Raw genomic sequence first — 21,664 nt, forward strand, 5'->3', positions numbered from 1 at the left:
AACATGTATTTTTCTTTAAATTACATATCATTACCGTAAAAGTAAAGTTTTAACTGATAAAACAAAAAACTAGATTCACATCAAAATAGAATCACACTTTAAAAATTATTATAGAATTCTTTAATCTAACTTCAAACTGAGAGACTATATTCATCCAATGCATATGTGCTTATGCCATACTGCCTCCCATGTTAATTCTATATCCTCAAAGATATAACATTTTCTTTCTTTCTTTTTTCTCTTCCCAATAATTCCTCAGAATTCTATTGCACCATTCCTCATTCTTGGTGAGGCATACTAACAAAAGAGCGCAAATGAACTCTGAGGAGCACAACTCTTCTGCACACCAGCCCCTTCTCCCTCTCCTTCTATCCAAGCACCTAGTAAAGTAAGCTACTCTTCCCCCTCCTACATTGGTTCCACATGTCTGTAACAGAGAAGAGGTTTAATGTTGGCACTGACTCCTGAATGCCAAAAGGCAGAGGCATGATGAAAATGGCAGATTAGTGGATTCTATGGGAGACCCAAAAGAATTTCATTTCTAATCCTTCTCCTGGCTGATAGCATGAAATAGTGGTCCCCAACTTCTTCCCTTCCCAGCAGTCCAGGAAAACTACTATCTTTAGTGAGAGTCACTCATTAGAGCAGCAATTCTAGAACAAGGGGGGAAGTCATCTGTAGTTTGAAAAACTCTTGCACTCTTCCTCTCCCAACCCCCATTCTGTTGCCCTCTTCCCTGTTAGTGCTGACTCCGCCAATAACCAACCACAAATAACTTCAAGCAAATCTGATAGTTCTCGACATACAAAATTAAGAAGTTGTACTAGGTGGTCTGAGGTCTCTTTCTGGTCTGAATTTTGACAATCAAATAACTGAATTCTGGCTGACTGAAATTCATTGGTTAAGAGGCTGCCTAGGGTTGAGAAAATAGAAGCAGCCTTCTCTTACCTGTGGAGTCAAACCAGGGTTTAAATTTTGCCTCTACCTCTTCCATATCCTGAGCATTCAATAAAAGACAGCTTTAATTATTATGATTGCTAAGTTCCCTTACAGATCTGAGACTTCATGCATAGTGATTTCTTTTGCCAGAAACAACCACTTATTCCACTGTTTCTTACCTGATAAACTCCAGCCATAAAGGTTACAGTGCTGCCAACTATAATTGCATAGCAACTTTTGTCACATATCTTGCCTGATGGCTGGCTTAATAATGTGCTCTCATTTGAAACCACTCCTAAAGAAGAAGCAACATGGGCAGTGTCGTAGCCAGCTTTGTATAGCTCTCGGTCAACTACTTCACCAATCATAAGGCACAGTACTCCAAAAATGCCCACAGAAATGTGACGGGAGGTACCCAGTAGGAAATAAATGAAGCTGGCAAAAAAAGATGTGTACAGACCATAGACAGGTTCTTGGCCAGCCAGGAGAGAATAAGCAATAGATTGGGGCACCAATAAGATGCCCACAATCAAGCCAGACATCACATCTCCTAAAATGTTTTTCTTCAGATTATATTTTGGGAGCCACTGCAAAACAGGAAGGAAGCCGAAAATGATATTTCTGGCTTTGGTTGAACTGCACTGGCAACTCTTCTCTAGTTTTTTGATGACAAATTGCTTGAAGTTAGTATCCGGTTTCTCTTGAGGCTCCAAATGGATCCTAGCATGAGGTCTGCATTGATCATTGGTCTCAAATTGCTGGAAGTCATTATGTGATTCCTCTTCATGCTCCAGATGGATCCTAGATGGAGGACTGTATTGGTCATCTTGCTCTTTATTTTTCAAAGACATTTCTGGAGATAGATGTTTCAGCCTCCTACCCCAGAGAAAATACGAGGGTTAACTGATTAAGTAATTCTCAGTACTCACACATTTTAACAGTCCTACTTGTCATTCATGAGAGTTAAGAGGAGTTCACTTGGGGGTAGTATCTTATATTCACTTTCCTTAGTTGAGCCTCATGTGTCTTGATCCAGGAAAAAAGAATCAGACCAAGTTAAAGCAAATAAGTCACTGAGTACAGGACTTCCCAAAAGTATAAACTATCAAGGATTCTTCTCCATCTCTGCCTGGCTCCCCCTGAAATTTTTTTCTCGAGAAACAGTACTGGGGTAGCCTGTCTCCTCCTTTCTATATGCTACTAACAGTCTTATTTTCAGATTTTTCACGCCCATCAATACTGCAAAAGAGGATCTGGTCTCAAACCTTGACACCTACCTTACCTGCAAAAGTCCCTGAAACAAGGAAGATGGTTTTTTTGTTTTTGTTTTTTCAGGGGGTGGGTCCTTTTTAAGATAACCTACTAGTTGTTGAAAATAAACAGAAAGAAAATGTGAGTGACAGAGTAAAGGTATGTTTTGAGAAAAGAAAAAAAAAACTAGCACAGAGTGCATTTGTGTCTTTGAACAACATGCTCTGGTTTGGTAGGAAAGAAAAGAGAGAAGCTGATAAGAGACTGCTGAAGGAAAGAAACATCAACAGCATGCAGTAGGCTGATGCGGCAAGCGTCTGATCTCTGAAAGCTTTTGTTCTATTCTACTTTGTTCTAGAATAGAGTCATATCTGCCCTAAGGGCAGGATCTATATTCATGCAAAGAAAGATTCACTTTACTATCCTAAGTATACACTCTAAAACATAAGCTGAATAGAGGAATAATGTTGCCCAACACTTCAACTAGGAGGAGATCCAGGTGATACTGCATCTCCGGGTCCTGAACTATAAAACTACTGCCATAAGACCTACCGCTAAGAACTACAGGAAAACAAAGAAGGTAAAAATAAGCAAAAAGAGAGGAGGGACAACAAAAAATAAGTCTTGTAATAAGAGTAAAAGAGAAGGAAAAAGAAACAGACCTTCAGAGGAACAGAGTGTAAACTGCCAAACACTTCACAAATCAGTGGCTTTGCGTTGGCTGTTTGCTTAGCTTAGAATGGCCATCCAACCCTCTATCAAGACCCCAATCATTTTTAAAACCCAGTTAAAATGCTATCTCTTCTTCAAAGCACTGACCCCAGCCCAAATGAATCTGTGTCCCATAGCACTTCACGCCTCCGTTACAGTACTAATCATACTTTTGTATTAGTTAAGGAAGAGTCTCTCCAGGTCCTGGAGGAAAGGACATCTTGTTCATCATTGTAATCATCAACAATGTACGGTAACTCTGAGATAGCAGGCTTACAAAATATTTGAATGAAGGAAATAATAAATGAATAAACAAATTTATGACTGTGGCCAATAAGAGATAAAATATATTAGACAAAGGACTCGGGTAGTTTCCTGCCTCAGAACTGACAGAAAGATAGGCCCTTGTGAGGTTCTATAAGCCTAATGTGGCCAAGATGCCATAATCCAGGACCCATGACCCATTCAAGAACACAATATTTGTAAAAGTAACCCACATTAATTTTGTTTAGGATAAAAGGGCTATAGCTGGTCATCCCACTGAACAAGAGTAAAAGAGTAGTTACATTGATGGTCTTGTTAAATAGATAAGGAAGAAAATAACAGATTTAGATGACCACTTACCCTGGGAAAGTCAATCAGATTGGTGAATACACACAGCAGCTCTTCATTCCTCAGTGCAACTGGTCTATAACTCTCTTCTCACTTCCTACTTTCAGGCCAAGCTAGTCTGAGTGCATTCCTTATGTCCTTCTATTTTGGAATAGTTCTTAGTGAGTTCTGGGCCAAAACGCTTTTCCAAACCTAAAAGAGGCATAAGAAAAAACTAACAAAATTCACATCTCGCCCTATATGGCAGCTAGCTGGAAAGTAAAAAGATAAAAATTAGTACTAGAAAGTGCAACAGGATGATGGAAACTGTAAGAAAGAACTGAAATGTAATACTAAAAGTGAAAAACGTGGTAACAGAGATAAAGAATGCCTCTGACAGGACCATCAAACCTGACAGAGCCAAAGAGAGAATCAATGAAATTGAAGATAGGTCGATAGACATTACCCAAACTAAAACAGAAAAACAGAATTTAAAAAAAATGAAAAATAATAATTTAAGAGAAAATCCAAGAGCTGTGGGATGTATTAAACAAACTAACTTATGCATAATTAGAATCCCAAAAAGAGAAGACAGAGAATGGGTGGAAGGAATATTTGAAGACATAACAGCCAAGAATTTTCCAAAATTAATGACAGATACCAAACTATAGATCCAAGAATCTCTGAGAATACCAAGAAGGACAAATACAAAACCAAACCAAACAACACAGCACCACACACCTACACATATCATATTCAAACTGCTGAAAACAAAAGACAAAGATAAAATTCTAAAGACAGCCAAAGGAAAAAAAAGAAAAAACACACTACATACACAGGAACAAAGATATGAATTACAGCAGACTTCTTATTGGAAACTATACAAGCCAGAAGATGGAGTGATACCTTTATCACAAAAATGTAACTGTCAACCCAGAATTCCACCCCCAGAGAAAATATTTTTTGAAGGATGAAGAAGAAATAAAAACTTTCTCAGACCAACACTAAGAGAATTTATTGCCAGCAGACCAGCACTACACACACACACACACATACACACACAGCACTACACACACACACACACACATACACACACACACACACACACACCAGACAAAAACTCAGGTCTACACAGTACACAACAAATAAAGTCTAAGAAATGGAACAAATGAAAACAATATTTATTTTTAACTAAAAAAATCTTTAATTGCTCTAAAAAAGTAACTGTCTAACGCAAAAATAGAAATGCATTTTTACAGCACATGCAAAATAAAATGCACAAAACAAGAGCACAAAGAATGGTAGGAGGAATTAAGAATTGTAAGGTCTTATACTATATATGAAGTAATATAATACTATTTGAAGGTAGGCTCTGATTAAAGATGTACATTGTAAACTCAAGGGTAACCAATAAATTTTTTAAGATATAAATAATAAGCTAATTGTGGAGACAAAATAGAATCATAAAAAATCCTCAATTAACCCAAAAGAAGAATGAGACCCAAAACAGATAGAACACATTGAAAACAGCTAGCAAGATGGTAGAATTTAATCCAAACATATAAAAAAAAAAACACATTAAATGTGAATAGTCGGGGCTTCCCTGGTGGTGCAGTGGTTGGGAATTCGCCTGCCAATGCAGGGGACACAGGTTCGATCCCTGGTCCGGGAAGATCCCACATGCCAGGGAGCAACTAAGCCCGTGCGCCGCAACTACCGAGCCTGCGCTCTAGAGCCCACGAGCCACAACTACTGAAGCCCGCGTGCTGCAACTACTGAAACCTGCGTGCCTAGAGCCCGTGCTCCGCAACAAGAGAAGCCACCGCAATGAGAAGCCCGTGCACTGCAACAAAGAGTAGCCCCTGCTCACCGCAACTAGAGAAAGCCCGTGCACAGCAACAAAAACCCAACGCAGCCAAAAATAAAATATTTTAAAAATGTGAATAGTCTAAACATGCCAATTAAACAGATTGCCAGATAAGATTTAAAAAATAAGACCCAACTATATGCTGTCTATAAGAAACCCACATTAAATATAAAGATATAGATAGACCATAATAAAGTGAAGTGTCTTGACCAATTTAGTAATTCATTTAGCTTGTGTAAGTGACTGAGCCAGATAATAAAATCCAGATTTTAAGACTCCAAGAATAGCTCTTTTTTTGAGCATGTTACTATTCCTATCACCTACCTAATTAGCTTTCTCTAACTTCAGGTACTTCTAAACACTTTGAAATTCAGTTATCCTACACATCCCAGTTTCACCTACCTGCTACCCAAAATGACCTGGCACTGACATCTACAAACTTGTGCCCAACTCTCCTTTCTCTATACTCATGGCCATAGTCCTTTTCCATCTCCAGCTCTCAAAAAATTAGGTATTCACTCACAAACAGTCCTAGAAGTGGAAATGATTTAGCCATCAGTCTGAATCCAAAAACCATCTATAGTCTTTTACTGATCCTAGTCACTCCCTAAAATTCTCCTCAAAACTACTTTTTTCCCTTTTTTCAAGGCTACTTTAAAACCCCAAACAATATAAAACTACATTAAAAATTACCTTAAACTAAATTGTAGGTATGACCTCCATATAAATTAAGCTCCTTGAGAGCAAGCTCCATTCTGTTTCATCTTTGTATCCCCTGAAGTGTCCAAGTACATGCTTTCGAAAATAGAAATGAAAATATGTGCTAACCAAATAACTGAAATACAGAAAAAGTAGGATGCAAAGCAATATTTATTTTCAGGTGGAAATATCTACTCTGGAACAAATTTTTCAAGTATCCCTTTTTGCACAAAAGTCCTCTCATTCCCCCAAGCCTATTACTGCTTTCAATTACAGTACTCACCAATTGCTTCATGAAAAATGAAGTTACAGTGTTTATCCTTGAAATACAGTCTATAGCCAGACTCCCATTTTCATAAAGTTGGAATACATACTACATATTCCATGAAATTCTGTAAAATACGATTCTCCTGTATCATCTAGGGTAGTTTCTCCCTTTATCAACATTGGTAATTGAGAGTGAAGAAGAGAAAGGTTCAAGAAGAAAACACTTGAACCTTCCACATTACGTTGCAGGAACTGGAGGAAAAAATCAACAAAACATTTGAAAAATACATTTACATATTCATATATTAAAGTATAATGGCAGTTCAGGCAACACAAAAAGGAAAAACATTTCTGTACTTCCTTCTTTAATTAGGCACATGCAGTGTGACTACTTAGAAAGCTGTCTTATCCTGGTGACTAAACAGCAGCACTGGCACTGTTTCCCGTGTGAATTACTGAGAGTCTAAGAGAACTGAACTAAAAGAGAGGGATATCCCTTCTATGTAAGCCTGACAGCGGTCAGCCAACTTCTTTTGGAAATTTTGCAGATATAAGAGAAACAATGTCTACTTTTGGTAAGTAATTACAGCATATAATTTTAACCAATAGTGCATATGAAACAGTTTTTGCAATTTGTGAAACCGAAATGCCTTTTTGGAAGGCAACAGTGTTCAGAGATTGGTAAAGTCTGCCTCTGAAACATAACGATTCCATATTCATGCTCTGCTCTGTGTATGTATGCCACAACTCACTGCTAAATAAAACTGAAGCTGCCAACTACTAGGATCAGAGCATCTAAGCAGGGAAGAAATCTGCAAGAGACAGAGCAGTTTAGAAAGGCTTCCAGGGAACAACATATCTCACCTGGGATCTGAAGTCTGGGTCGGAGATGAAAGAATGAGGGAAGGACTTGGAAAATGGATGAGGGAAAAGAAAACACAACTAGCAATAGTTCTGGGGTTGGAGGGAAAGAATGAGAAATAGTATGATACGTTTAGAGCACCAGATGCATATGGGAGATCAATGAGAGAGAAAGTGGCAAAGGTACCTAGGGGAGATTCTGGAAGGCTTTTATGCCAGGTTAAGAAAGGCAGACTTTCACCTGCAGACAGTGCATAGGCGCTGAAGGTTTTCGAGAAAATCACTTACTGTATCACTCATTTGACAATAATTATCATATTACATCTTCTGGTCTGTTATGCTATTCAATTCTTTTTCAAGCAAGCAAGTAATATTTTCCTTTTTTGCTCTTTATGAATAAAAATTAGTTTAAGATTTTTTTTTTTTATAATTTTTTTTATTTATTTATTTTTGGCTGCATTGGGTCTTCGTTGCTGCATGCGGGCTTTCTCTAGTTGCGGCGAGCGGGGGCTACACTTCATTGAGGTGCGCGGGTTTCTCTCATTGTAGTAACTTCTCTTGCTGTGGAGCACAGGCTCTAGGTGCGCAGGCTTCAGTAGTTGTGGCTCGTGGGCTCTAAAGTGCAAGCTCAGTAGTTGTGGTGCACGGGCTTAGTTGCTCTGCGGCATGTGGGATCTTCCCGGAACAGGGATCGAACCTGTATCCCCTGCATTGGCAGGTGGATTCTTAACCACTGCGCCACCAGGGAAGTCCCTAAGATTATTTTAGAAAAAAAAAAAACTAAACCATAAACAGGTAAAACCAAAACAGAGTCTCCATTTACACTGTTCCATCTGATCCTCCAACTCACTGTTGTCAGACAAGTTCAGGGAAGATAACAGCATTGTAAGGCCCAGGAAGCTAAGGATGAGCAAAGGCTTCTGTATCCATCTCCATCCCACTTACAGGTGCTTGCAACCAGCACAGCTGGAGCCCAGGCCACTGTTCCTTTGCCCTAGACTAGGAAGTTAATACTGTAAGAGGACTGCCCCCCGCCAGAAATGAAAATTCAGACCCATCTTTGTTCTGTGAAGTGCCAACAAGCCTTCCAAGGATGGATTGGTTAACTTTCTATGTGAGCTCCTAGAGACTGGGTACTGGCCTGCTTATTACTGTAAGCTAACCACTGTGCTAGACACAATGCATCAGAACCTAGACTACAAATCTAGCAGTCAATATTTCTTTTCCTTATCCCCACCCGACTCCCACATACAGTCCATCAGTAAGTCCTGTCTTCTCTACCTTGAGTAATATATCCATCCTCTCCCCACCGCCCAGAGTATCTGGAATCCAATCACTTCTCACTACCCTCCACCATCAGATCTCACATGGGCTACTCCAATAGCTTTTAACATCTGAACCCTGCCCACCTCTCCACCCTCATTTCCTACTGGCCTTCTTGCTGTTCCTGGAACATGGCAAGTTGATTCCCTTCTTAGGGTCTTTGCACTTGCTCAAGTTCTCTGCCTGGAACAATCACACCCTCAGATCTCTGCAGGCCTTTTCTCATCCTTCATGCCTCAGCTTATATATCCTCTCCATACAATGGCCTTCCTTGACCATCCCAAATAAAATAAAACTGCCACTCCATCATTCCCTAAACCCTCATCTAGCTTAATTTTCTTCACAGCATTTTCATAGAGACTTTTGAAAATTATATTATGTATTTAAACTTTTTAAAAACTATTATTTATAGTCTTTCTCATATCTACTGTATCCCCAGCTTAGCACATAGTAGGAGATCAGTAAATTCTTACGAAAATGAATAAGAAACCCAGTTTCTACCCACAATCAGTGGGTTAAGACAGATTTATAAACAGATAAACCATAACATTCTAAGTGCCATAACAGAGGTTTGGCATACTCTGAGAGGGCAGGGAATAGGCTGTAGGCCAATGTGTGGAAGTTGCAAAGTAAGAAAAGAAAGAAAACTCAGGCAAGTGAAGGGTCCCAGGAAAACCCAAGACTCAGGAAGAAGTCACCTAGATTGCCAGATTCCTGGGGTGAAACTGCATGAGGTAAGACTGGAGTGAGGGACTTCCCTGGTGGCGCAGTAGTTAAGGATCCACCTGCCAATGCAGGGGACACGGATTCAATCCCTGGTCTGGGAAGATCCCACTTGCTGTGGAGCAACTAAGCCTGTGCGCCACAACTACTGAGCCTGCACCCTAGAGCCCGTGTGTTGCAACTACTGAGCCCACATGCGGCAACTACCGAGCCCGCATGCTGCAACTACTGAAGCCCGCGTGCCTAGAGCCTATGCTCCGCAGCAAGAGAAGCCACCGCAATGAGAAGCCCACTCACCGCAACAAAGAGCAGCCCCCGCTCGCCGCAACTAAAGAGAGCCTACATGCAGCAATGAAGACCCAACGCAGCCAAAAATAAAATTAAAAAAAAAAAAAGACCGAGTGAAAGATCAGTTTCTTATGTAATCCCTTGTCAGCCTGGACTTCAGCCTGTAAATTTATGCCTTTGTCAGCCTGTAAATTTATGCCTTTGTCAGCCTGTAAACTATGGCTGACAAAGGCATAAATTCCAAGACAGGGCAGGAATGGAGGTTTGACATTTCAGTGGTGCAATTAGACACAAGATGGTGCTTAAAGGAGATGGACACGTCTAACATGAATTCTGTTAGGTGGACCACACAAAAGGATAGTGCATGAGAATATGGAGGAGGAAATGGAAAGATAAGAGGCAACAAAAAGTTTGACTTATATTTCATAGGTTTGAGATTTCTATTAGATATCCAAATGAGAATGTCCAGTAGGCAATTAGAAATGGGGGTGTCAAGCATAGGAGAGAAGCCAAAATTGAAAAAATAAATGGGGAGGGGAAGAGTATATAGGTCATCAGCACATAAATAGTATCTCATTTTTCTCTGAATTCCCATTGTTTAGATGCTCAATAAATGTCAGATGAATGTATGCTTTATCTTCCCAACTAGATTAAAAATTATTCAAGGAGATATTTTATGCTTTTTGTGAACTCTCACAACACCCTGCATAGAACTGGGCACCCAGGAGGCACTTAATAAGTCTTCTGTTGATGCATAGAGTGGTTTCTGTTTTTAAAAGTTATTTTAACAAAAAAAATTTTTTTTTCAAAAAGAATTAACTGACTTTTGAAAGATAATTAATACATTGCGCTGGGAATGTAAAATGGTACAAACACTGTAGAAAACAGTTCGGTAGTTCCTCAAACAGTTAAACGGAATTACTATATGACCCAGCAATTACACTCTTAGGTATACCCTCAAAAGAACTGAAAACAGGGATCAAACAAATACCTGTACACAAACGTTCATAACAGTATTATTCACAATAGTCAAAAGGTGGAAACAACCCAAGTATCCATTAACAGATGAATGGAAAAAAAATTATGGTCTAAGCCACACAATGAAATATTATTTAGCCATTTGAAAGAAATGAAGTTCAGGGATTCCCTGGTGGTCCAGTGGTTAAGACTCCATGCTCCCAATGCAGGGGGCCCGGGTTCAATCCCTGGTCAAGGAACTAGATCCCACATGCCGCAACTAAAAAAGATCCCGCATGCCACAACTAAAGACCCAACGCAGCCAAATAAATAAATAAATATGTAAAAATAAATAAATAAAATGAAGTTCTGATACTCTTCATCTACAACACTGATGAGTGAAAGAAGCCAGACACAAAAGGACAAATATTATATGATTCCACTTATATTAAATATCTAGAATAGGCAAATTTATAGAGACAGAAAATAGATTAGAGGTTACCAGGGACCGGGAGGAATGGAGAGTTATTGCCTAATTGTTATAGAGTTGCTGTTTCAAGTTTTGGGAATAGATAGTAGTGACGGTTACAAAACATTGAGAATGTACTTAATGCTACTGAACTGTACCTTTAAAATGGTTAAAATGGCCAATGTTATGTTATATATATATTTTAACATACAGAAAGCCAGGAGAGAAAGCATAGTATTGCAAGGTTCTTACACTATACATGAAATGGTATAATATCACTTGAAGGCAAACTGTGATAGTTAAAGATGCATACTATATTGGGACTTCCCTGGTGGTGCAGTGGTTAACAATCTGCCTGCCAATGCAGGGGACATGGGTTCGAGCCCTGGTCGGGGAAGATCCCACATGCCACGGAGCAACTAAGCCCATGCGCTACAACTACAGAGCCTGTGAGCTACAACTACTGAGCCTGCATGCCACAACTACTGAAGTCCACGTGCCTAGAGCCTGTGTTCCGCAAGAGAAGCCACCACAATGAGAAGCCCACGCACCACAACGAAGAGTAGCCTCTGCTCGCTGCAACTAGAGAAAGCCTGCACGCAGCAATGAATACCCAACTCAGCCACAAATAAATAAATAAATAAATATTTTAAAAGATGCATACTATAAATTCTAATGCAATCCCATTAATAACGAAGAGTTATGGCTAATAAACAATGGAGATAAAATGGAATTACAGAAAATACTAAATAATCCAAAAGAAGACAGAGAAGGGGATATAAACAGCTACTATATAAAATAACCTCAATCTAAGGTTTGCGGAAAACTTGAGAAGTGTTTTTTTTTTTTTGGCTGCACTGGGTCTTTGTTGCTGCGCGCAGGCTTTCTCTAGTTGCAGCGAGAAGGGGCTGCTCTCCGTTGTGGTGCACAGGCTTCTCATTGCGGTGGTTTCTCTTGCTGCGGAGCACAGGCTCTAGGCGCGCGGGCTTCAGTAGCTGTGGCAGGCGGGCTCAGTAGATGTGGTACACGGGCTTAACTGCTCTGCAGCATGTGGGATCTTCCTGGACCAGGGCTCGAACCTGTGTCCCCTGCATTGGCAGGCGGATTCTTAACCACTGCACCACCAGGGAAGTCCCGAGAAGTCTTAGCATTAACCTAATATTAATGTGAACAAGTCATCTACCAAAAAAATCTCTTCTCCTAAGTGGAAAATTCCAGTTAAACTAGGCTGGAATAGGTGTGGACTATATAGTTCAGAAATAATTTTCCAGTACTCACACAGCTTATAAGCAGTAGAACCATGATGAGAATCAAGACCTGTCTGATTCAAATCTACTCTCTGTCTCTGGACTGCTTATTTTGAAACTTTTCAAATATTCAGAAAAGTTGAAAGAATGATACATGGAACACTTATTCACAATTCACCCATTTAACAATATACCAATTGTTAATGTTTTGCTACATCTGCACTACTTCTGCACTCTTCATACACTCAGGTTGGTTTGTTTGGGGTTTTTTTTCCCCTCAACTGTTTGAAAGTTGACGACATACTTCAGCCTTAAACACTGAATTGAACCAATGTTTTTAACCACCATCCCATGATGCCTCTTCTTCAAAAGAAGCATTCTGTAACAACATGGCGTCAAACCATTTGGATACACTCTTCAAAAATCTGCAATGGCTCTCCACCTCCTACTGAAATATAGTCAAATAACTTTAGTATAGTCTTCTCTCTGTGAATGAGCCTGCAACTGCCTTTCTCTTGCTTCTTTTCATGCACCAGTGTTCCAATCACCAGTCCATGAAAATACTAATAAGCATCCTTTGCCCTTTGGGACCCTTGCTCATGTCGTTCCTTCAGTTGGGGATGTCTTTCCCTTCTATCTCCATCTATCTTGGTCCTTTTTTTAATCTTTTAAGTCCCACCTCAAATGACTAGGAGAAGGGGGCTGAAACTTAGGCTATGCTTCCCCAACACATGACATATAGCTATTTAGCACTCAAGTTTACATGTGTCTCAAATGAGAGCACCACTTTAGGGCAGACACCAAGTCATCCTCGTGTCTACATAACCCAGAACCTAACACAATGCCTCCCACTTGCTATGTATGGTTACAGATCTATGTTTATTGAAATGAACAAACAGGTGAAGTTTCAAGTTAATATAATGAAGCCAAAAAAATATTCCTTGTTTTCCAGTTATCACAAATGATTAACAATGCCCATTTATTTCTGTGATGCAAAAAGAAGAACTACCACAAGGCTTATATCAGTAGTAAAAGCACTACGATATATTTTTTCTTGTATAAAGCCCAATATAAGACAAAATAATAAAATACCCAAGAGGAAAATAGCTTAATGTAAAACCATGGTAAAATAATTAAATAGTTCCTTGCATAGTAATTCACTGCTTTCAAAAAGATTTCATCTAAATAAAAAAACCAAAAAAAGAAAGAAAAAAAGAAAAAAATTTTAATAAAATTTTAAAAAAGATTTCATCTACATCTCCCACTTGCCTCCTCAGTAAATCTGAGAATCAGAGTATGAATTCCTATTCTCCAGTATGAAAAACATCAAAGTTTAGTCTCTTGCTCAACTGGTAGGACCAGATTCTCAGTCCTCATCTTCCAATTTCCAAGCTTAGATCTCTTCTAAAATACCACATGACCCCCAAATTTATTTCCTTGCTAAGAGCTCTTAGGAGCTAGTTCAAAGCAATAATTTTATGGCCAAGTGCTCTCCTCATTTCTGAGCCTATTATTAAATTTAATATTTAATACAGTTCATAGTTCTATCCCCAGTACCTTGAAACATGTAGAGCACCTAATAAGTGCTTAACAAATATTTGTTGAGGGAACGGACGAATAACAGTTTAAGAGCTATGTGGTAAAGGGCTTCCCTGGCGGCGCAGGGGTTAAGAATCCACCTGCCAATGCAGGGGACACAGGTTCGATCCCTGGTCTGGGAAGATCCCACATGCTGTGGAGAAACTAAGACCGTGTGCCACAACTACTGAGCCTGTGCTCTAGAACCTGCGAGCCACAACTACTGAGCCCACATGCCACAACTACTGAAGCCCACGTGCCTAGAGTCCGTGCTCCACAACAAGAGAAGCCACTGCAATGAGAAGTCCAGCACCACAGCAAAGAGTAGCCCCCACTCATTGCAACTAGAGAAAAGCCCGCACACAGCAACGAAGACCCAAGGAAGGGAGGGAGGGAGGGAGGAAGGAAGGGAGAGAAAGAAAGAAAGAATCCGCCTGCCAATGCAGGAGACATGGGTTTGAGCCCTGGTCAGGAAAGATCCCACATGCCGCAGAGCAGCTAAGTCCGTGCGCCACAACTACTGAACCTGCGCTCTAGAGCCCGCGAGCCACAACTACTGAAGCCTGTGCGCCTAGAGCCCGTGCTCCACAACGAGAGAAGCCACCGCAGTGAAAAGACGGTGCACCGCAATGAAGAGTAGCCCCTGCTCACCGCAACTAGAGAACGCCCGCATGCAGCAACAAAGACCCAACGCAGCCAAAAAAAAAAAAAACGAATAAATAAAATAAATAAATTTTTAAAATATATATTAAAAAAATCTTTAAAAAAAAAGAGCTATGTGGTGAAGAAAAATCAGTTACTCCTCCCCCTCCACCTCCATACACCATAACCAAGTTTGTGTCAAGAAATTAGTCTGGGGCTTCCCTGGTGGCACAGTGGTTAAGAATCTGCCTGCCAATGCAAGGGACACAGGTTCAAGCCCTGGCCTGGGAAGATCCCACATTCTGCAGAGCAACTAAGCCCGTGCGCCACAACTACTGAGCCTATGCTCTAGAGCCCGCAAGCCACAACTACTGAGCCCACGTGCCACAACTACTGAAGCCTGCACACCTAGAGCCCGTGCTCCGCAACAAGAGAAGCCACCGCAATGAGGAGCCTGCGCACCACAACAAAGAGTAGCCCCCGCTCACCTCAACTAGAGAAAGCCTGCGCACAGCACCAAAGACCCAACACAGCCAAAAATAAATAAATAAATTTATAAAAACAAACAAACAAACCAAAAAAAAATACTAAAAAAAAGAGAAAGAAATTAGTCTGGCAATCATCTACCTGGGGGTTTATACTCATTAAAAGTAATATCAATGCATAAAATGACCCCTAGTGAATCTAATCTAGTCGCCAAATCCCTGAATAGGTCATCTCTAGATCTTCCTCCAGGAGGCAGCAAATTATAGTACAATACAATGCTATCAAACATGAAGATCTGTTAAAATGCAGATTCTCAGACAAATCCAGGGATGAGATCCAAGACTGCTCCCTGGGTGATTCTGAGTCAGTGGGCTGAGGGCCTATTTGGAGAATCACTAGGTATGTTCTGGAGTCAGACAGATCTCTATTCAGATCCCAGCTAAACTGTTCAACAGCTGTATGGCACTGACTGAAAAATTTCATTTTACTCAGCATTAATTTCTCACCTGTAAAATGGGGATAACATTACTCAACTTGCAGTGTTGTTTCAAAACTAACCCAAGTAAAGTGCCTAGCACAGCGCCTGGCACATAGCATTTGCTCAGTAAATGACAGCTACCAGTCTCCGTCCCTTGAGATTACTGAAGAAAAAAAAAGAGGGCTTATTTCTTGCCAACAGCTTTGGCCCACCATTTCTTCTTCTTTTTTTTTTTTTTGCGGTACGCGGGCCTCTCACTGTTGTGGCCTCTCCCGTTGCGGAGCACAGGCTCCGGACACGCAGGCTCAGCGGCCATGGCTCACGGGCCCAGCCGCTCCGCGGCATGTGGGATCTTCCCGGACCGGGGCACGAACCCTCGTCCCCTGCATCGGCAGGCGGACTCTCAACCACTGCGCCACCAGGGAAGTCCCCTCCATTTCTTCTTGACTCAACTTTCAAAGACAAGAACTTCTGCTTAACCCAATACTGGATATCACATTAGTTCCAGATTTCACACAAAAAGCCTCAGGGACAAGGAGGAAAAAGGTACTAGAATGAGTGCCAGAAAGGAGTTTAAGTCCTGAATGCGTCTAACTCACCGTGATCCCCAATCTGTGCAAGGAAGGGCCCAGCCTAATAGTCTATGAGTTTGGTAAAGCTGGGTACAAGTCCTAGCTCTGCAAATGATTTGCTGTGTAATTTTCGGCAACGCTCTGTCCCTCTGTGTCCTTTCAGTGTCTCCATCTATCCAGTGAAAAGAATTGCAACTTAAGTCTATGAGTCTTGAAAAACTAAAGGTCCTGATTTGTACTTAACCAGGTGTGTGGTTTTAAAAACCAAGGTAATCAAGTCCTCTCTCCTGCTCAAGCCTCAGTTCCCCCATCAGTCTAAGGTGGTGGTGGCGGCTCTTATCTCCTTGGTCCTGCTGCCAGATATCTGGGTTCGAGAAGGCGCTACGAGGACTCTGGCGGAAGAGCCGCACCGTTACCAGCGGGGAGCGGGGCACCCGGCGCGAAGTGTTGGGTGGAGGATGGGCAGCCCTCTGCCGTCGGAGTTGGGTCGGGATCACCCGGGTTGGGGGAGTGGGGCTTTGACGCTGACCCTGCCTCCGCCCCTGCCGACAGAGGAAATAACTCCTACGCACACCCACCTCGCACGGCCCAGCTACGACCGCCCGCGGCTACCGTTGGTGCGCGCTTCCTCCCACCACACCTGGGTCAGAGGCGAGGACGACCCCAAGAGGGGCCCGCTGACCACGGGAAGGCCGGCACCGCTGTCTCCCCCGCGTCTCGAGTCCCTCCCCTCTCCTCACCTCTGGAGTCTGGGCCGCCCCGTGCGACCTGGATCCAAGGCGCGTCCTCTGCCGCGGCGAGGCTGAGGGGATAGGGTGACGCGGGCAGAGGCAGCCCACTCCCGGGCCGGCCTCCCTTTAACCCCCCAGCCCCCTTTCCCGCCCATCGCCCGGCCCCTGGAGGAGGCGGGGCCCAGGGGAGCTGCGAGAAGGAACCTGCGGGGAGGTGCTGAAGGCGACTCTAACCGCGAAAGTTCAGTATGCACAGTCACGTGGCACCGCGGAAGAACGACGCGGCTGTCAGCCAATGACGCGGCCAGGACAGGCAAGGGTGCTGCCTCCTGGCCGCTTTCCTCCTTGCGATTGGCTGCCCTGTACAGAAGGAGCCACGCGTCCCTTACGGAGATTCCTCCTGACCTTTGCACGGCGATGAATCATCTTCGAAGTAGGCAGATTGCTGGTTCTCTGCCTTAACCCCGAGGGTATTGCGAGGAATCAGTATCAAGGGAAACGCGGAAATGATCTAACGAGAGCTGTAAACTGCTCTTTGTTTCCGAGGGGTATCGTCTTCATCTTCGATTCCTTAGGACCCGCGTTCCCACCCACCCTCCTTTACTGATAGAGAAATGGAGGCCCTGAATGGGAAAAGGTCTGCTAGAAAGTTAGAGGGCTCTTGCCCCAGTGTAACTTACTTTCCACCAAAGTTCCCAATAGCCTGAGGCTCTTTTTAAGATGTAAAAGAAAATATAAAAATAAATATGAAATGCAATTCCAATCCTCGTAAATCCTCAGTGGCTTTCCTTGACATTTACAGATAATATCAAATTTCTCCCTATGCCCCCGAAGCCCTGAATGCTCTGGGCCCCGGCCCATTACGCCTCACGCTCCTCATGTGGCATCTCTCCCTCCCTCAGCCCTCTCCCACCCATCCTGGCCTCCTTTGCTTGCCAAGCTTGTTCTCTTTCTGGACCTGAACACTTGTTCCAGTACCTGGTTTCTACTTGTCTCTCAGGTCTCAGGCTAAACCCCCAACCGCCCTTTCCTCAGCGACTTCCTGCTAGTCACTTCCTAGCAGGTAGTCTTGATTTAATTATCTGCCACGAACTGGGCACTATCCGATATAGAGTATATGTTAATTTGTTCACTTTTCCTCTTGTACTGCCTGCGGAGGCCCACAGATGACGATAGGGTAGATGGGAGTGGAAAAGAACCGATGAAGGAAGCAGCATGGTTAACTTCCTTTTCTTCCCTTTCCCATGAACTTCTTCACAGTCGTTTAAGGAACTCCCTTTCTTAACCTGAGATGAGCCTCAGATTCTGTCACCCACCAGATTCAGAACTTCCCAAGTCACAAGCCATATCAGAATCAGAACACTTGGGTTCTAATCCTGGTGCTGTCCCTTACCACTGGGGACAAATCACTTAATTGATGTTCTCACCTTTCCAAGGGTAATTAATGGCCCCACACTCAGAGTCCTGGAGGGGATCAAGTAAAACAATGGGTGTTAAAGTACTTTGTCAACTCCCTATAAGCTGCAAAACAAGCAGAATGACAACAGTTGACAGTTGCTGTATATTTATCTCTGGATGCACAAAACTTCACATTTATTATATTAAGCCTCACAGAAGCTTTTGAGGAGGTGCTATATTGCGAATCTCCCTTTATAGGTGAGGAAATGAGACTCAGAGATGTTAGGTGACTTGTCCAAGTTAATAAATGACAATAGCATGATTTTAACCCAGTTACATCTGCCTGCAAAGCCCACTGTTAACCTCTACACTCCCTGTGTTAGTCAAATGTAAGAATCTATCCCCATCCTTGCATGTAACAGACACCACTAAAGACTGGCTTAATTTAATAATGGCTATCATTTTCTCTCTCTTATTCCATACATTCTGATCTACTTTACAGATGAGGAAACTGCATCTTGGAATATTGTTACTTAACAAGGCCACTCAACCGACAAGTAGTGGATTTTGATGTGGGACAGAGACAGGTTTTCTTACTCGTAGGTGTCAGTCATTGGTGCCTCTCTCCCTCCCAATTCAGCATCCCAGGCTGCTATTTAATGTTGTGGTCCCCCCACCTTCCCACATACATATCCCCAGGGACCTCATAGAGCTAGATTTTGGTCTGCCACTCCTACCTTACCTTCATCATGCTCCAGTTCTCTGCAGCAGGAACCTAAGGTGTGAAACAAATAGCCAAATCCCTGCTAATGGAGAGCTGGCTAAATAATAATCTGCTTTTCCTCAATAACAGTACGTCAGCTGCCAGCCAGCCAGAACCCAGATCTCTTCACCCCTCCCAACTAAGCCTGGGCATTTTCCCTCCTGTTGGTCTCAGGGTTCACAGAGGTGACTGGCAGCTGGAGGGTTACATATTGTAGCCATTACTCTGTCCCAAACTGCTTTCCAAAGAGTAACTAATGATGTGTTAACTAGGGATGTTATGGGCCAGCAAAGAAGTCATCTCAGGTTAGAGACCACTTCAGGATTCACTTCCTCAGCCCTTCCTGACTACCCACTCTTCCCAGGAAGGACAGGTCACCTCCTCTGAGACCCCATTATTGAGTGGACTGTTCTGATTTGCTATTTGGGATTCATTTCCGCTGCTATAGCTAGTTTTTAATTTAACTTGATTTTTGGGACTTCCCTGGCGGTCCAGGGGTTAAGACTCCATGCTACCAAAGAAGGGGGTGCGGGTTCGATCCCTGGTCAGGGAACTAAGATCCCATAACCCACATGCCATGTAGTGTGGCCGAAAAAAAAAAAAAACCTTGATTTTTCTTAGAAATAGGTAACATGTGCAAGTAAACAAATTCAAAATATCAAAGAGTTTACAATTAAAAGTAACTCTCCCTCCCATACTATCCATTCTTACCCGAGCATCCCTTTCTGGAGGCAAACACAGCACCAGTTTCCTGTGTTGCCTTCCGGGTTAGTCTGTACCAGCAGTTCTCAACTCTGCTGCACATCAGAATCTCTTGGGGAAGTTTTAAAAGATAAATATATTTTGGTCTCATCCCCAGATATTATGACTGAATTGGTATAGAGTGGGCTCAGGCATTGATATGTTTTAAAAGCCCTCCAGAAGATTCTAATGTAATCTAGGGCTGACAAACCAGTGATCTATGCATGTACAAGACTCCCCGAATCAATCAATCTTTCTCTCTCTCTCTCTCCCATATATATGCTTTTTTAAAAAAATAAAATGGGCATTCAATATATCCTATTCTATACTCTTAAAAATTAATAATATTAAACCTTAAAAATTGTTCCATCTGAGTGCATAAAGAGCTTCTTTATGGCTATCTACTGCTAAGTAACAAACCACTCCAAAACTTAGTGGCTTAAAACAACAATAATCATTTTGTTATTTCTCATGTTATAATAATCATTTTGTTATTAGAAATTTGGTAAGAGCTTTAATTAATTTAAAAAAAACCAAATAGTGCTTTGAACAATTGTAGGTATTTTTTCTCTGCCCCCTCTCCCCCAATTCCTAAAGGGGGCTTGGCCCTTCATTTTTATTTATTTATTTTTTAATCTATTTATTTATTTATTTTTGGCTGCATTGGGTCTTCGTTGCTGTGCAAGGGCTTTCTCTAGTTGCGGTGAGCGGGGGCTACTCTTTGTTGTGGTGCACAGGATTCTCATTGCAGTGGCTTCTCTTGCTGTGGAGCACGGGCTCTAGGGGCGCGGGCTTCTGTAGTTGTGGCTTGTGGGCTCTAGAGCGCAGGCCCAGTAGTTGTGGCAAATGGGCTTAGTTGCTCTGCGGCATGTGGGATCTTCCCGGACCAGGGCTCGAACCCGTGTCCCCTGCATTGGCAGATGGATTCTTAACCACTGCACCACCAGGGAAGTCCTTGGCTTGGCCCTTCTTGATCACTTGCCTCTCAGGGCTGCTCTGTGGCAGGGCAGGAAGTAACTATTCTCAGACTCAAGAAGAGATCCCCTCTTCCTTTTGGCCTTTGAGGGAAATTAGACTGAATTGTCCCAGAGAGGGAAAGAAGGAGGGCCAGGAGTCAGGAGGAAAGGAGATTGTTGAACGCTTCCCCCATGAGGGCTAGGCTTTGCAAAATCTTTGAGTGGCAAGGACCTGGGCCTCTTCCTGCCCTGGAGATGGGGGAGGGTTTGCCACATGGGTGACTGTTGGTGGCTCTGGGAGCCTGGAGCCACAGCAAGAACCTTGGAACCCTGGCAACGAGCAGGACTGTTTCAGGGGCCTCACCAGCTTGGACGAGGGGCCCCACCAGCTTGGACGAGGGGCCCATTTGTGGTAGTAGGATGGATCAAATAAAGGTTACAGGGCTTTTCTCCGGCTGGACTGAGTTAGACCAACAGGTCTTCACGTGACCCTGGGGCGAGGCAGTGGTCACAGTAATTATTGAGATTGGATATCCTGCCAGCACTGTGGGATGGGGGCTTGGAACATATAAAATTTGATTTGGAGAAAGAAAAGAAATGTGACTCTGACACCTGGGGTGAAGAAGTACAAGTCACCCTTGCTATAATATTTAGGTACAGAAAGTGATCTGTTAGTTGACGTTTCATGGCGATCACAAGCCCTGGCATTCCAGATTTGTTCTTTCAGGATTATGAGCTAGGTGCTGTGGGAAATGGCCATTCAAAATGGAACATGACCTTTGTGCTAAAATATTGACTTCTCAATATTTCTTTACTTAAACTCTTATATCTTTTGGATAGCCAGGACATCATCTTAAAAGATTAGTAGTTTAAGTTGTTCTTTCTGGCCATGTTTTTTGTTAAGAAGATAAGAAAATAAGCAAGTGTACAAAGATTTAACAAATGTTCATTAAGAATATCAAAAAAATAAATAAATAAAAGCAGCCTAAATAACCAACAGTTAGAAATATATTAAATAAATTATGGTTACAGCCACCCAATGGAAGTCTATGAGGCCATTAAAAATCATGTGGTAATGGAATATTTAATAGCACAGAAAGATATTTACATATATTGTTGAACAAAC

At 42.3% G+C, this 21,664-nt stretch overlaps 1 protein-coding gene across 7 annotated transcripts in view; it reads right to left on the reverse strand.

The window, feature by feature from the left end:
- SLC26A2 (solute carrier family 26 member 2) overlaps positions 1-16,931 on the reverse strand; it is a 30,296-nt gene extending 13,365 nt beyond the window's left edge. For 5 of the 7 annotated variants that reach the window (XR_007476169.1, XR_007476167.1, XR_007476168.1 and 2 more), the window contains exons 1-3: positions 16,690-16,931; positions 3,526-3,705; positions 1,119-1,815 (exon numbers count right to left, since the gene is read on the reverse strand). Coding sequence is in view for 2 of the 7 variants with exons in the window: in XM_033406779.2 (XP_033262670.1) it covers positions 1,119-1,790 (672 nt within the window). In the remaining 5 variants the exon portion in view is untranslated. Of the gene's footprint in view, positions 1-948; positions 998-1,118; positions 1,816-3,525; positions 3,706-15,976; positions 16,122-16,689 lie in introns of those variants that run through there. The other 2 variants (XM_033406781.2, XM_049707135.1) reach the window with 2 other exon arrangements.
- Between the last annotated feature and the right edge of the window lie 4,733 nt (positions 16,932-21,664).

This window comes from Orcinus orca, chromosome 3 (assembly GCF_937001465.1).
Source record: "Orcinus orca chromosome 3, mOrcOrc1.1, whole genome shotgun sequence".
NCBI classification, from domain to species: Eukaryota; Metazoa; Chordata; class Mammalia; order Artiodactyla; family Delphinidae; genus Orcinus; species Orcinus orca.